General features: G+C 54.4%; 1 protein-coding gene across 1 annotated transcript in view; it reads left to right on the forward strand.

Moving 5' to 3' along the window:
* The window catches only part of FGD5 (FYVE, RhoGEF and PH domain containing 5), a gene marked incomplete at its 5' end in the record, with an annotated part of 149,024 nt that overhangs the window by 105,046 nt on the left and 29,471 nt on the right, over positions 1-14,507 (forward strand). The window contains 2 exon segments of the mRNA XM_079122498.1: positions 3,127-3,185; positions 3,286-3,316. Coding sequence (XP_078978624.1) covers positions 3,127-3,185; positions 3,286-3,316 — 90 coding nt within the window.

Genomic DNA, 14,507 nt, shown 5'->3' on the forward strand with positions numbered 1-14,507 from the left:
GAGAAAAATGTTAAAGTATCTATCTTTTAATTCATTTAAAAATAATCAAGACCCATTACATACTAATATAAGTAGGTGTGTCTAATGAAAAAAAAAAAAAGCTGTTTTCTCAGATAAATAGGCAAAAACAGCTCATGAGAAGGGGCGGTGGTTTCTACGTTCTTACTGGCTGAACAGAAGGCAGGTGGATTTTCCGGTCTGGTCCTGGGAATTGTTGCCTCCGTCCACTTAAATGAGGACTCCAGGTGCAGTCGTGTGGTTGGGGAAGAGAGACCCGCAGGGAACCCCAGAGGTTCTCCGACCACCTGTTGGCAACTGATGTTCTAGAAGGAGGTTAAGCAACCCCATTTTACAGCTGGAAAAGCTGAGGCCCACAGCCAGAGGACCAGCACTCCCCGCCCTTCTGTTTAACCCTGAGGTTCCCCAGGGGAAGGAAAGGACTGTCCTTCCCAACCTGCCCTGGTCCCCACATAGCCTTGAACCAGCTTGGGTTTGGGGCCTGGGGAGGGAACGCTGGCCCGGCTGCCCTGGGGTCGCCCGGGGGCCCCCACCCCCACGCTCCTGGGAGGAGCCCTGTTCCCAGAAGCCCCTGGACACCGCAGGCAACCTTGGAGTTCATTTCCTGGTTAAACAAACATCTACATTCAATGGTCCGGTGGGCAACGCCCAGGAGCGGCTTCTGACGAGGCCTCGGGCACCGGGCCTGCCCGGGCCTCTCCTGGGCTGTCTGGAGAAGACACATCCATCATCGCGGAGCCTCCGCAGCAGGACGGCCCCAGAGGCCCACCCAGAGTCTGCCCGTCTGGCCAGGAGGGGCCGCGGAGGGACGTGCCGAATGGCCCGTGCTGGACCCTTCCAGCAGCCGGTCCCCGGCGACTCGGAGATTCTAACAATGGCAGCCACGATAACTCCAGAAGCGCGGGCGGGGCGTGAACACTTCCCTCCCCACAGGGTGGGGACGTTCCCCCATTTGCCAGATGGGGCAGCCCAGGCCCCTGGCGGTTGTTGGTGCAGGAATCAGGAAGGTGGGTCCAGCCCTCCAAGAGGGCCAGACCTGTGCTTCCACTGAGCAAGTGGAAGAAGACGAGGGGCTTCCCGGCCAGACCCTGCCATCTGCAAGGAGCAGGGCTGCCACTCTGTTGAGTACAGAGGGACCCCGATTTGCAATGACTCGGCTTAGGATTTCCCAGCTTTGCAGAGGGTCTGTGGGGTGTTCAACGCAATTTTGTTAGTTTTGGGACAGGAGCTGTCTGTGCTGCCCAAGCGGACTTGAGGCTCCTCCCCACTCAGCCTCTCCAGCAGCTGGCAGCTGGGTCTACAGGTGCATGCCTCCACACCTGGCTTAAGTGCATGTTTTGACTTCTAAATTTTTTTTTTTTTTTTTTTTTTTTTTAGTGGTACCAGGGATTGAACCCAGGGATGCTCAACTACTGAGCTGTATCCCAGCCCTTTTTTATATTTTATTTAGAGACAGGGTCTCACTGAGTTGCTCAGGGCCTTGCTGAGTTGCTGAGGCTGGCTTTGAACTCAAGGTCCTCCTGCCTTAGCCTCCCGAGTTGCTGGAATGACAGGCATGTGCCACCGCCCCCAGCGACTTTTGACGCTTTTGACTTAAGATAGGGTCATAGGCCCACTGGGGTGGTTGTGCGGCTCAGTGGTAGAGCCTTGCTTGGCACATGTAAGGCCCTGGGTTCTATCCCCAGCACTGCAAAATAAGCCCCGGCTTAAGGAGTATCTGTACATACTATGTGCCAGACTCTCTGCCAAGTTCTCGGACACTGGAGGTAGACTCTTGGGTATGAATCTCGGCCCTGCCACTCAGTCAGTGGAAAGGCCTGCTTCTGCCTCAGTTTCTCATCTGTAAAGTGGAGCTAATGATACTCCCTGGATGGAGAGAGGTGACAGGCAGCCTAACGCCGTACTTAGCACATATGAAACATTCAGTGCTTGCAGCTCGTTCAGGATTAAGTAGGTATCATGATTATAGCCCCCGTTTTATGGATAAAGTTCTGAGAAGAGAAATAACTTGCCGGTGGGTGGAAGGATAGGAAGGGGTGGAGCCCAGGATTTGGACCCAGATCTTCTGCCCCAAGAGCAGGGGCTGCTGCGTTATTCCTCAGGACAAGTAAATGACTGGCTCCTGCAGGGTTGCAGCCATCCTGACTCCTATCTGCAATTGACTGATTGATGATTGATTGATACCAAGGATTGAACCCACGGGTGCTTAACCACTGAACTGAGCCACATCCCCAGCCCTTTTTTGTATTTTATTTAGAGATAGGGTCCTGCTGAGTTGCTTAGGGTCTTCCTAAGTTGCTGAGGCTGGCCTCCAACTCGCGATCCTCCTGCCTCAGCCTCCCAAGCCGCTGGGATGACAGGCGTGCGCCCCCTGGCCTGGCTGGTCCTCATTTTACAGGGGAAGGAACTTAGCTCCAGAGCTCTGTCTCTTCTCCGTCATGCTCTAGGGAAGGTTTGTGTCATTGAACCACCACGCTGCACGGTCCCATGAGTCTTTTCTCAAGGTGATCATTCCCTTGACCTCCTCCTGTTCACCCACAGCACAGGGGCAGGCAGAGGGGAAACTGAGGTTTGGCTTCAGAAAGAGGCTTGGGCAGACCTGAACCGGGAGGCAGAGGTGGAGAAACCGGGCGTCCCTGCTGAGTGCCCTCCGTGCCACCGTGGGCCACCCGCCCCGCCCCAGGCCAGGGTGAATCCCTTTCTGCTCTCAGTCTCTGTGCACCTGTGAATCCCAGCCTCCAGCCAGTTCCGACGTCCCGCAGGATCGGGCCACAGCGGCGCAGGTCCAGTCACCTGCCAGCCCCCCAGCGCCCTTCGTGTCTGCCAGCGTCACCTGCGGGATGGGAGGCTGCTGCCACTAGGGGGGCCGCTGTGCCTGTCCGGCAGCGTGCAGGGCATCTGCTCAACCCTCCCATTTAGATGCTCTTCACACGCACAGGTGGGGAAACTGAGGCACGGGACGGGTGGCCTGCTGACCATCAGGTCACCAGCGGCCACTGACGGATCCGTCAGGACTCGCCTTGGACGAGGTGGCAGCCGTTCTGGGGTCTCCCTTCTGCCTCCCCCGTGGCCGCCCGGCCCCCACTGACCCTCTGTCTCCTCCAGCAGGTGGAAGGACAGTCGCGGGCCCTGGTCATCGCGCAGGAACTGCTGTCTTCGGAGCGAGCGTGAGTGCCCCCCCCGCGCCCGCCCCAGGCCCCGGCCCCGCCCCAGGCCCCGCCCCCGAGTCGGGCAGCTCACGCAGCCCCGCCCTCTGTCCTCCCGCAGGTACGTGCAGGCCCTGCAGCACCTGCGACTGGTGAGTTCATCACTTTAATTGTCACGGACCAGTCGCCCGATTACAAGGCCGCGATAAAGAGGCAGAAGAGTCAGGGAGACGGAAGCGGTTTCCTCAGGGAAGGCCCAGGGTGGAGGGCACTCGCCTGGCCCCGGGCCCCCCAGCCTGGGTCGGGGTGCGCCGGGAAGCGGCCCGGTCCTGGAAAGGGGTCTGCAGCTTTCTCTGCAGGAGAGGCGGGGTCGGCTGGGTTCTGGGCGCGGCTGTGTCCAGGTGCCTGTGGTTTTGCTGGGCTGGGGATGGAACCCAGGGCCTCGTGGTGCCGGGCAGGCGCTCTGCCCCTCAGCCACGCCCCCGCCCCCGCACGTGGCTTGTGTTAGGTCCTTGTGGACCAGGTGACGTGTCTGCACCCGTCAGGGAAGCTCAGGGAACAAGGGCCTTTCTCTGTCACCCCAGCTCTGGGGACAGTGACGCCTGGGCTGGTGGTGAGGTCATCCTTTGAACGCGCAGAGTAAAGGAAACCAGACTTGGGGGCTGCTCGGGCGCACCTGGTCAGTGAAGGGGACGGCGCGTGGGTTCCGGGCCAGCAGCCGTGGGGAATCTGGGCAGGCTTCCCTGAGCAGGTGACTGTGGTCAGGGCTCAGTCACAGGGAGGGTGAGGAAACAGGGCCCAGGAGGACATGTGAGGTGGCAGAGCTGGTGGGCTCAGCTGGCCCCTGCTCCCTGCTCCTCCGAGCTGTCCACACCAGCCGGCCTTCCATTCTCCCCGCTCCCTGTGGTCCGTCCTCTGTCTCAAAGATCGTCAGAGCTGTGAATGTCCACCCTGGACCTCTTGTAGGTAGCACGGCCATGTCACACGGCAACTGAGCAGGGCCACCTGGGTGTCCTCCCCGTCCTCTGGTCTCATGTGCACCTCGCTGCTGGGGCAGGGCCATCCCCGGGCACGGCACTCCAGGCCCCTTGGCGGATCCAGCCGAGCTCCCTGCCTGCAGCAGAGCCAGGCTGCTGTCCAGTCCCTGTGAGCAGAGGGCGGGAGGATGGAGCTGGGCTGCAGTCCTGGTGTGCACCCCCCACCCGGGATGGGGCTCCGGGGGGTGCTGCAGCCCAGCACCCTCGGTGGGGACGGCTCAGCCCTCTCCCTTCGCGCCTCCAGCTCTGCTGGGCGGAAGGGGCTCATGCGCCTGCTTCCCGCCTCTGCTCCTGGCCTGGCAGCCTGCCGGCCGGCTCCCTTGTTTTATGACTCGGTTAAGAGTGCTTTAACTGGGAAAGTTCCCTCCGTGTTGACACGGCTGCCTGCCAGTTGGAAAGACGCTGCAGCCACCGGTGATCCATAATAATATCCTGAGGAGTGGAATTAAAAAAAAGAGAGAGAGAGAAAGAGCCCATAAAATCATGACTCGTAAGCTACTTGCGGGAAATGGTATCTAGTGCTGCATAGATCATGTCAGAGCCTGTGCGGACAGAAGTGGCAGAAGTCCCTCCTTGGTACGCCCAGTCCTCGCCGGGGACACCAGTTAAAGGACAACCACCAACCTCAGGGCATTTTCTCTTCTTTTTTATTCCTGCCCCCCTTTTTATGGTCCCACGGATTCAATCCAGGGGTGCTTAACCACTGAGCCACATCCCCAGCCCTTTTTATATTTTATTTAGAGACAGAGTCTCGCTGAGTTGTTGAGTGCCTCACTAAGTTGCTGAGGCTGACCTCCTACTTGCGATCCTCCTGCTTCAGCCTCCCAAGCCAGTGGGATGACAGGCATGTGCCACTGGGTCCGGCTTCCATATTTTTTATTGGTGCATTATATTCATACACAGTGCTGGGGTTCGTCATTACAAATTCGTAGTGCACACTGTACAACAGTCATTTGGCCGATATCCCTCCCCAATATTTCCCCTTGTCCCTCCCTCCTCCCTCTCCCTGCTTCCTCTCCTTTTCTCTACCCATCTCCCTTCAATTTCCAGGAGACCCTGCACCTTTTTTTTTTTTTCCTCTCTAGCTTCCACACAGGACAGGAAACCCACGACCCTCAGCCTTCTGCTTCTGGCTTATCTTGCTTAACGTGATGGTCTCCAGTTCCATCCATTTTCCTGCACATGACAACATTTCATGCCTTCTTTCTGGCTGAGTAATATTCCATTGGGTACACGTATTACATTTGCTTCCCCCATTCATCTGCTGATGGGCACCAGGGCTGGGTGGCTGTGAACATGCAACTGTTGACCCGGGTGTGCATGTCCTGCTATAGTACAACAAGTGTCATTCTCTCAGGACCTGCCACAGGGCCATCCCTGGTGGCTAAGGCTGCCTACCCTGGTGGAAAGGTCCCTGGTGCCATGTGCTCTTGTGAGGGTCAGGGGCCATGGCTTCTGGTCCTCTGTGTTTGGAGTTCAACTCTGCTTGTCACACGGTAGACAGGGCTGACTCGGGGGTGACTGAGGAATTCTGGTCAATCCAGTTGATTCCTAACGGTCAGGATGCTGGTTTTGTGCAGCACATTGATGAGGGGCCACAGGCTGATTTTAACAGTAGGTTAACTTTTAGGCTATTAATTGGGCTTCATAGGCTCCAATTAGTAGGATGTTAACTATGAGCTTTATATTCCTCAGTATTTGTGAAAAAGTCAAAGAAGAATATAATTATAAGACCACGTGTGGCCCACCAAGCCTAAAATATTTATTATCTGGCCCCCGACAGAAGAGTTTCCTGACTTCTGGTTTAAGGGGCTCCCTTCCATCCTTCCCAGACCCTGGTTATAAAAGCGTTCATCCACCTGCCCCTCTGTCTGTCTCCCTCCCACCCACCTTGCCAGCCCTTCACCTGCTCACTGAGACTGTGCTAAGGACATATCTATGTACCTACTGACCCCCTGCTTAATTTACCCCCTACTCAGTTCTACCCACCCACTCCCAGGCTAACCATTCAACAACCTCTCCATCCATCTTTTTCATCCATCTGTCCATCCATCCACCCATCTATCCATCCATCATCCATCCATCATCCATCCATCCACCCACCCCCCATCCATCCATCATCCATCTATCCCTTATTTATCAACACATCCATCATCCATCCACCCACCCATCCGTCCATCCATCCATCCATCCATCTATCCACTTATCCACCCATCCACCCGTTCACCCGTCCATCCATCCATCCATGCGTCCACCCATCCATCTATCCATCCATCTATCCATCATCCACCCACCCATCCGTCCATCCATCCATCCATCTATCCATGCGTCCACCCATCCATCTATCCATCCATCTATCCATCATCCACCCACCCATCCGTCCATCCATCCATCTATCCACTTATCCACCATCCACCCGTTCACCCGTCCATCCATCCATCCATGCGTCCACCCATCCATCTATCCATCCATCTATCCATCATCCACCCACCCATCCGTCCGTCCATCCATCCATCCATCTATCCACTTATCCACCATCTACCCGTTCACCCGTCCATCCATCCATCCATGCGTCCACCCATCTATCTATCCATCCATCTATCCATCATCCATCCACCCATCCATCTGTCCATCTACTTATCCACCCATCCACCTGTTCACCCATCCATTCATCCACCCACCCACCCATCCACCTGTCCATCATGCATCCACCCATCCATCTATCCATCCATCATCCATTCTACCCATTCATTCTGGAAACATTTCAGGGTGTTCACGGTGCCATTGTTACTGAGGAACTTAAAATGCCAAAGATCAATGAAACCCCTAACTTGCCCTTCACTAGGTCTCTTTTTTTTTTTTTTTTTTTTAAGAAGAAAGGATGGAGTGGGGAGGAGAAATACTCATGCTGCTCTGTGCAAGTATCATTTGCACAACTATAGTTTTTTTGGGGGGACAAGATCTGCAGAGGTCCCCAGGGAGCAGAGACTCGCTGCACTCGGGTGAGCCAGGCTTTCCTGATGTGGCTGCCCTGATGCAGGCCGGGCGGGGTAGAGGCGGGCCTAGGAGGCAGGGTGGCTGGTACGGGCAGGAGCTGGGAGGCCAGACGGTGCGCGACGTGGTTACAGAATGGTCACTGTCACCTATGTTGAGCAGAAGGGCCAGGAGGGCAGCTGAAGGGCCACATCAGGAGGCAAGTGAAGAGTCCAACACAGGGTCAGGACCAGGCCGAGAAGGACCTGCAGTGCCGGGCCCCCCCACAGCAGGTAGTTTTGACCTTTCGACAGCTGTGGCCCTGGGTCCCTTCGATACTTTGAGCTCTGAACTAGCAGAAGGGGAAAGCCTCTCCCAGGGTCCCCGCCATGGGCCTGTTCAGAAGCCAGCCTGACGGCCGGGAGCGCTGGCCCTAGTCGCTCTGCCTGGGTGACTTGGTGCAGAAGCCTGGTGGCTGCCTGCCAAGAGTGATTGTCCTGAGAGAGAGCTGGGAGGAAGTGCGTGGCATTTTTATGATCTAGGCCTTAGGAGTCACGTAGCCCTACTTCTACCATCATCTGTTAGTCGAGATAGTCACAGAGGTCCACCCAAGTTCAAGGGGAGGGGACCCGGCCTCTGCCACTCACTAGGAGGCGTGTCAAGCTCTCTTTGCAAAAATAACCCGTGGGATGGGCGATAACGTTGTGATCACTTTCGGAAAATATGGTCCACAGCAGGAGGCTTTTCTAATAAATCTGTGTCAGTGAGGAATTGTGTTTGACTGCCGGTAACGAAAACCTAATTATGATACCCTAAATGATTTAGGTGTTATTCTCTTGTGTGAAATAAATCTAGAAGTAGGTGATCCAGGTCCAGCGAGGCAGCTCCACCACAGATGGAGTAGTTTCTGCTGCATCCATTTCCAGGGTTCCTCATGAACACAAGGTGGCTGCTGCAGCTCTAACCATCACATACGTCCTCTTCACAGGAAGAAAGAGAAAGGCAAGAAAGTGAAGGTTTGTGCCTCCTAGCTGAGTTAGTTTCCTTGAAAACGCTTTCCCGAAAGCTTCACCTGATGCCTTCTTCCACCTCATTGGCCCTCTGAGTTGCAGAGGAAGCTGGATTAACTGGGGGTGACCTCATCACAGCTGAGTTTGACTCAGTAGCTCTGCTTCTCTGCGTTCATTCTGTGACCCAGGCTCAGGGAGCTGGAGGTGCCCCAGAAACGCTCTCCCCGTGGTGTTGAATGCACAGAGAGAAACATCTGGGGCTCCCAGGCCCAGCTGACAACAGGCACATTGTCAGTTCCCCTGATGTCCCCCAGCCATGCAGCAGGGGCCATGGCCCGGTACGCAGTTGGTGCCGCTGGGATTACAGGCATGCACCTCCGCACCCGGCTCTTGTGCCGATCTTTTATTAGAGAACATGAGCGATCACGTGTCCCTGGTGTTTACCCAGGAGTGGAATCTGCTGTCGCAGAGGAAGGAAGCACCGGTTGAGCTTTAGAAACTGTAAAAAAAAAAAAAAAAAAAAAAAGTTTACCAAGAGGTTGAAGCAGTGAATGCCCCTGCTGCCCGAGTCCAGGAACACTTACCGGCACTCTCACTGTCCCTCACTGGTGGCCCTTTGGTGGTCGTGTGGAACTTTCCCTTTGTGGTTTTAATTTGCAGGCCCCCGCCAGTTAATAAAATAAGTACCTTCTTTCTCTCCGCTTATTAGCCATTCGGAAGTCCTCTTTGGAAAAGCGACTTTTACTTTTTTTTTTTTTTTTTTTTTCACTTTTTCTCATCCATGTCTGAAGTTCTTGGAATGCTTGCCAGTCTATTTTCAGATGTGGGTTTTGCAAGTATTCTACAAATCTGTGGCTTCCCTATTCATTTAAAATTGATCACCACGATCAATTTTAGAACATTCCCATCACCCCCAAAGTATACTCCTAGCTCCCTGTGGGGCTCCCCATCCCCTCCCACCACTGCTCAGCCTGAGGCAGCTACCAATCCAGTTTCCGTCTCTATACGTTTGCCCATTCCGGACGTTTCGTAGAAATAGAATTGTACAGTCTGCGGTCATCTGTGGCTGGTTTCTTTCACCCGCGTTAGCGTTTCCAGGGTTGGTCTGCTTCGTGACGTGTATCAGCACATCACGCCTTTTGAGGCTGAGGAATAGCCCACGGGGTGGACGTACCACAGTTTGCTCATTCATTTATCCCTAGATGGATATTTCGGAATATATACTTTTTGAGTATGATGGAAATGCGGCCACGAGAGCTTTCGTATCCAGATTTTTATGTGACCGTGTTCCCTTTTCTCTTTGGTATGTAGCTAGGATGATAGCTGATGGGTCACCTGGTGACTCCTCCAACTCTTGATGAAGTGCCAGACTGCTTTGCAAAGTTCCTGCAGCTGGGCACAGAGACATGTGCTTAGAGCCCCTGCCACTCAGGAGGCCGAGGCAAGAGGGCACTTGGCCAGGAGTTCCGTGCCCATCGATGTCCCCATTGTTTCAGTACTGGGATTGCACCTGGGAATGGCCACTGCATTTATGTCTGGGTGATATAGTGAGACCCCATGTCTTTTTCTTTCTCTCGCTCTCTCTTTTTTTTTTTTGGTACCAGGAAGTGAACTCGGAGGGCACTCAACCACTGAGCCACATTCCCGGCACCTTTTTATTTTTTATTTTGAGGCAGGTTTTTAGCTAAGTTGCTGAGGGTCTTATTAAGTTGCCAAGGCTGGCCTCCTGCTTGCGATCCTCCTGCCTCAGCCTCCGGCGTCCCCAGGATTATAGATGTGGTCCTGATTTTGCATTTCCCCCCGAGGATTGATGAATGTTCCCACGTGCTTCTTGGCCATTTGTTTACCCACTTTGGAGAAAGGTCTTTTCAGATCTTTTGCCCATATTCTAAGTGGGTTGTTGGTCCTTGGTAATTCTGCAAAGTCGCGATCGGCTATGCGCTTTGCAAATATTTCCTCCCGTTCCATAGACTGTCTTAATTCTCTGGAGCGTGTCCTTCTTTGTTGTTATTCAGGTCCCTCTTGCTATACTGCAAAGGGAACCCGGGGCCTTGCACTGGGGTCTACACTGAGCTACCCGCTGCCCTGACAGCATCCTTGGTAGTACCAGAGTTTTAAATCTTGATGAAATTCAACATATATATGGTTTATTTTGTGGCGTGTGCCTTTGGTGTCAAATCTAAGGAAGTTCTGCCTAGCCCTGGATCACAAAGGTTTCCTGCTGTATTTTCTTTAAGAGTTTGATCATTTTCTGTTTAAGTCTTGGACCCGTTTTGAGTTAATTTGTATGTGGCATAAAGGAAGGAGCTGAGCTTCATTCTTTGGCCCGTGGAGTCCAATGGCCCAGCGCCATTTGTTGAAAAGATTATTGCCGGTAAGTCTTCTTGGCAGCCTTGTTAAAAGTCACTGCCCAGAAGGTATCTTTATGGATTCCCAGTTCCAGGCCATTGATTTGCGTGTCTGTCCTTATGCCTGCACTATGCAGCCTCCGTTCCTTAGCCTCGCAGGAAGCTTTGAATCAAGAAGTGGGAATCCCTGGACGTGGTGACACTTGCCTATCATCCCAGTGGCTCGGGAGGCTGAGGCAGGAGGATGGAGAGTTCAAGACCAGCCTTAGCACAGCGAGGCCCTGAGCAACTCAGCAAGACCCTGTCTCTAAATAACATATTTAAAAAGGGGCTGGGGATGTTGCTCAGTGGTTAGCACCCCTGGGTTAAGTCTCTGGTAAGAAGGAGAAGGAGAGGGAGGGGGAGGGGTGGGGGAGGGGTGGGGGAGGGGGAGGGGAGGAGACATCTTCCAAGTTTGTTCTTTTGTCAAGATTGTTTAGCCATCCTGGGTCCCTTGATTTCCCAGATACGTGTTTTAGGACTAGCTTGTCCTTTGCTGCGAGAAAGACAACTGGGATTTTGATGGAGGTGGAGACAAAAGCTGCAGGTGAACTTGGAGCAGAGTGACCTCTTAACCCTGGTTAAGTCTTGGGCACCTACTTGGCTTTCCGTTCATTTTGGTCTTCGTTACTTTGTTTCAACAATGTTTTGCGGTTTGGGAATACAGGGTTTTGGTGCTTCCTTTATTAAACCTGTTCTTAAATATTTCCATCTGTTTTATCTCACTCAGATGTTTTGGTTTTGCTTTTGGTACCAGGGATTGAACCCAGGGGTGCTTCACCCCTGAGCCCCATCCCCAGCCCTGTTTGTATTTTATTTAGAGACAGGGTCTCGCTGAATTGCTGAGGGCCTCCCTGTTGCTGAGGCTGGCTTTGAACTTGCGATCCTCCTGCCTCAGCCTCCTGAGCCACTGGGATACCAGGCGTGCGCCGCTGTGCCCACATACCCATATTTGTCTTTTAACGTGAAGCCTGATTTGTTATTTCTGTCTGTATAGTCAGTACTCTCACTTGACAGTTTAAGAAAGCTTTGCCTGCCCCACAGAGGGTTATTTCAAGGTTCCAAAGTACCTTCCAGTGATTGTCCAGGCAAGTGAGGTCACATCCCCAGGACACTCATAAGTGACGTTGGTAGGTCATGGCTGGTGTCAGTGTGCATTTTGACACAGAATCGCAGAGTCCATGGGCCTCTCAGCAGTGATATCGGTATTTATACACACATACATTTATATCTAATCCCAGCAGCTTTGGAGACCGAGGCAGGAGGAGTGCACATTGGGAGGCCAGCCTCAGCTGCTTGGCGAGGCCCTCAGCAACTTAGCAAGGCCCTGTCTCAAAATAAAAAGGGCTGGGGAGGTGGCTCAGTGGTTAGCACCCCTGCGTTCAGTCCTCAACTCCGGGGGAAAACGCAGCCTATATGTGAGCGGCAATTCCGATGAGCCTCCCTCTGGGAATGAGTCATCTTGGTGGTGGCCATCCTGCCCGTCGGGACTGAGCTGATTCAGGGAGAGTTAATTACGGACAGGAAACCGGCGGGCGAAGCAATTGATCTTTAAGCTCCCCGGAGCGTGATACCCGTGCAGCTGGCTGCCTCGTCTTTGCCTGTCCTTCGCCGTCTCCCTCCCTCCTCCCTGGCCCCCTCCAGCAGTGCCCTCCATGTGGGCACCAAGGTGACCCCATTCTGGCCTTGGCTTGCCCACGGCTCATGCTCCTTAAATGAAGGCTGCGTCATTCCCCCGGCGACCCGCGTTATCAAGCCCCGCTGGGCGGCACTCGCCGCGCTGGGCTTCAGAAACAGCAGGAAGCAAAGCAGGTGGCCCCTGCCTGAAGGTGGCCCGTCTAAAGTGGAACCATAACTACAGCCGTCCCCCCAGCCCATCTCCCCAGGGGACACACTGCAGGACCTCCAAAGTGGAGACGTGGTCCCATGGGACAGTCTAGCACATGAATGAGGAGGAGGAAAGAGGAACAGCCACAGCGGATGATAAGATAGGAAATGGCCAGCAGCACCCTGGGGTCGCAGTCAGGTGACTGTGGTCCTCCTGGAGGCGCTGGTAGCACCCGCACCGGTCTTGCGAAGACGTGAGGAGGTGACTAGAGGTGAATGACGGGTGTCACTCGGCAAACGTCAAGAACATTCACCTTTTCACTGAGAGGAAGCCCTTTGTCCCGCACCCATTCCCTTGGCCTTTGGGCTCGTGGTTAAGCAAAATAAGGTTCCCTAGAACAGAAACACTGCGATACTGTGGCAGTCGGTCGGTCTGATGACAGGGACGGCTGATGAGTAACTAAGAGGCGGGTAGCGTATACAGGGTGGATCCGCTGAACGAAGAATGAGTCACGTCCCGAGCCAGGTGGAGCTGACTTTTTTTATACTTTATATTTCAGAACAGCGTCCGATTTCAAACTTGTGAATGGTTTCTGCCTAGAGTTTTCTTTCTAATATTTTCCAGAGCTCAGGGGGCCGTGGGGGTCACCCAAACCACAAAGAAGTGGGAACCCCACTTTTTTTTTTTTTGTGGTGCTGGGGATCGAACCCAGGGCCTTGTGCTTGCGAGGCGAGCACTCTACCAACTGAGCTACCTCCGCAGCCAAGGAACCCCACTTGACAGTTCACCAAGCAGTTTCAGTCGTCAGATGAGCTCCGCAGCAGCCTCGTGCTGTCCGTTTCCCTCAGTGGACCCTGCGATGAGGAGATGTGGCTCAGAGGCGAAGGCCTGCCCACCCTCAGTTCACAGCTCCACGTTTCGGCTGGGCTCGGCCCGACCCGGTGCAGATGGGAGGGTGTGTTGGCGTCCTCAGCCAGCTGCCCGGGAGAGAGGGGTTCATGCCCTCTTTGGGACACAGGGGCACTTTTCTCTTTCTTGTCTGCGTGCTGGGGCCGAGAAGACCCCGCAGGACTGGAACCTGCGTCCTGCTGGGCGTCCTTCCCCGTGACCCCGGCGTCCCAGAGCCAGCTGTGGGCAGAACTAAGGTTTTGAAGTCACTTCCCTCGGGCTGTCCCTGTGTGCTTGGCTCTCCCCTTCCCACCCTCCGAGACGCACGCACAGGGAGACCAGGTTTCCCGGGGTAGCTCCGGCAGGTGGCCTCCACCTAGGGACATGCCAGCCTCAGCCCAGAGAATCCCTTCGTGAGTTCAAGACTCAGCCCCACAGAGCATCTGGCCTCCCCGATGGGACTCCTCCAGACTGTGCAGGACCAGCCAAGCCAGGGTGGGCCGCCCTCCCCGGCCCTCCCTGTGGTCCATGCAGAGTAGGTCACTGCAGGACCGGACGAGGTGTTCTGGAAGCAGGGACCTTTCTAAAGTCCCCTCTGTCATTGCCTCCATCTACCCAGACCTCGACCCTGACCTGCTCTCCATCTTTCCTCCTGCCTCCTCCCCCTCTGCCCCTCCCACTTGGTCACCATCTTATCTTTCTCTCTCTCTGTCCCCTTCTCCCTCTCTCTGTCCCCACCCGTCCCTCTGCCCCGTTTCCTACCCTCTCCTCTCCTGCCTTCCCTCTCTGGGAGGGGAGAGATCCAGGCAGGGCCGTGGAACGGACTGTCCCATAGAGAGCCAAGTGAACTTCCCCTCAGCCTGAAATCCCAGCAGCTCGGGAGGCTGAGGCAGGAGGATCATGAGTTCAAAGCCAGCCTCAGCAAAAACGAGGTGCTAAGCAGCTCAGCGAGACCCTGTCTCTAAATAAAGTACAAAACAGGGCTGGGGAGGTGGCTGAGTGGTCGGGTGCCCCAGAGTTCAATCCCTGGTACCCCGCACATACACACAAAAAAAATCGTGATTAAGAAATCTGAGAAAATAGAGATAAGAGGGGAGAGGGGGTCCCTCATTCCATGACCCTGACTCAGCTCTTCTGCATTTCACTCTGTTTTCGTTTTTGTTTTTCCTATTCCTCTGTTCAGGTGTCACACAATTGCATCAGGGTACAGAAAAACAACC

Source organism: Sciurus vulgaris (assembly GCF_902686455.1).
Source record: "Sciurus vulgaris genome assembly, chromosome: 19".
In the NCBI taxonomy this organism is placed as follows: Eukaryota; Metazoa; Chordata; class Mammalia; order Rodentia; family Sciuridae; genus Sciurus; species Sciurus vulgaris.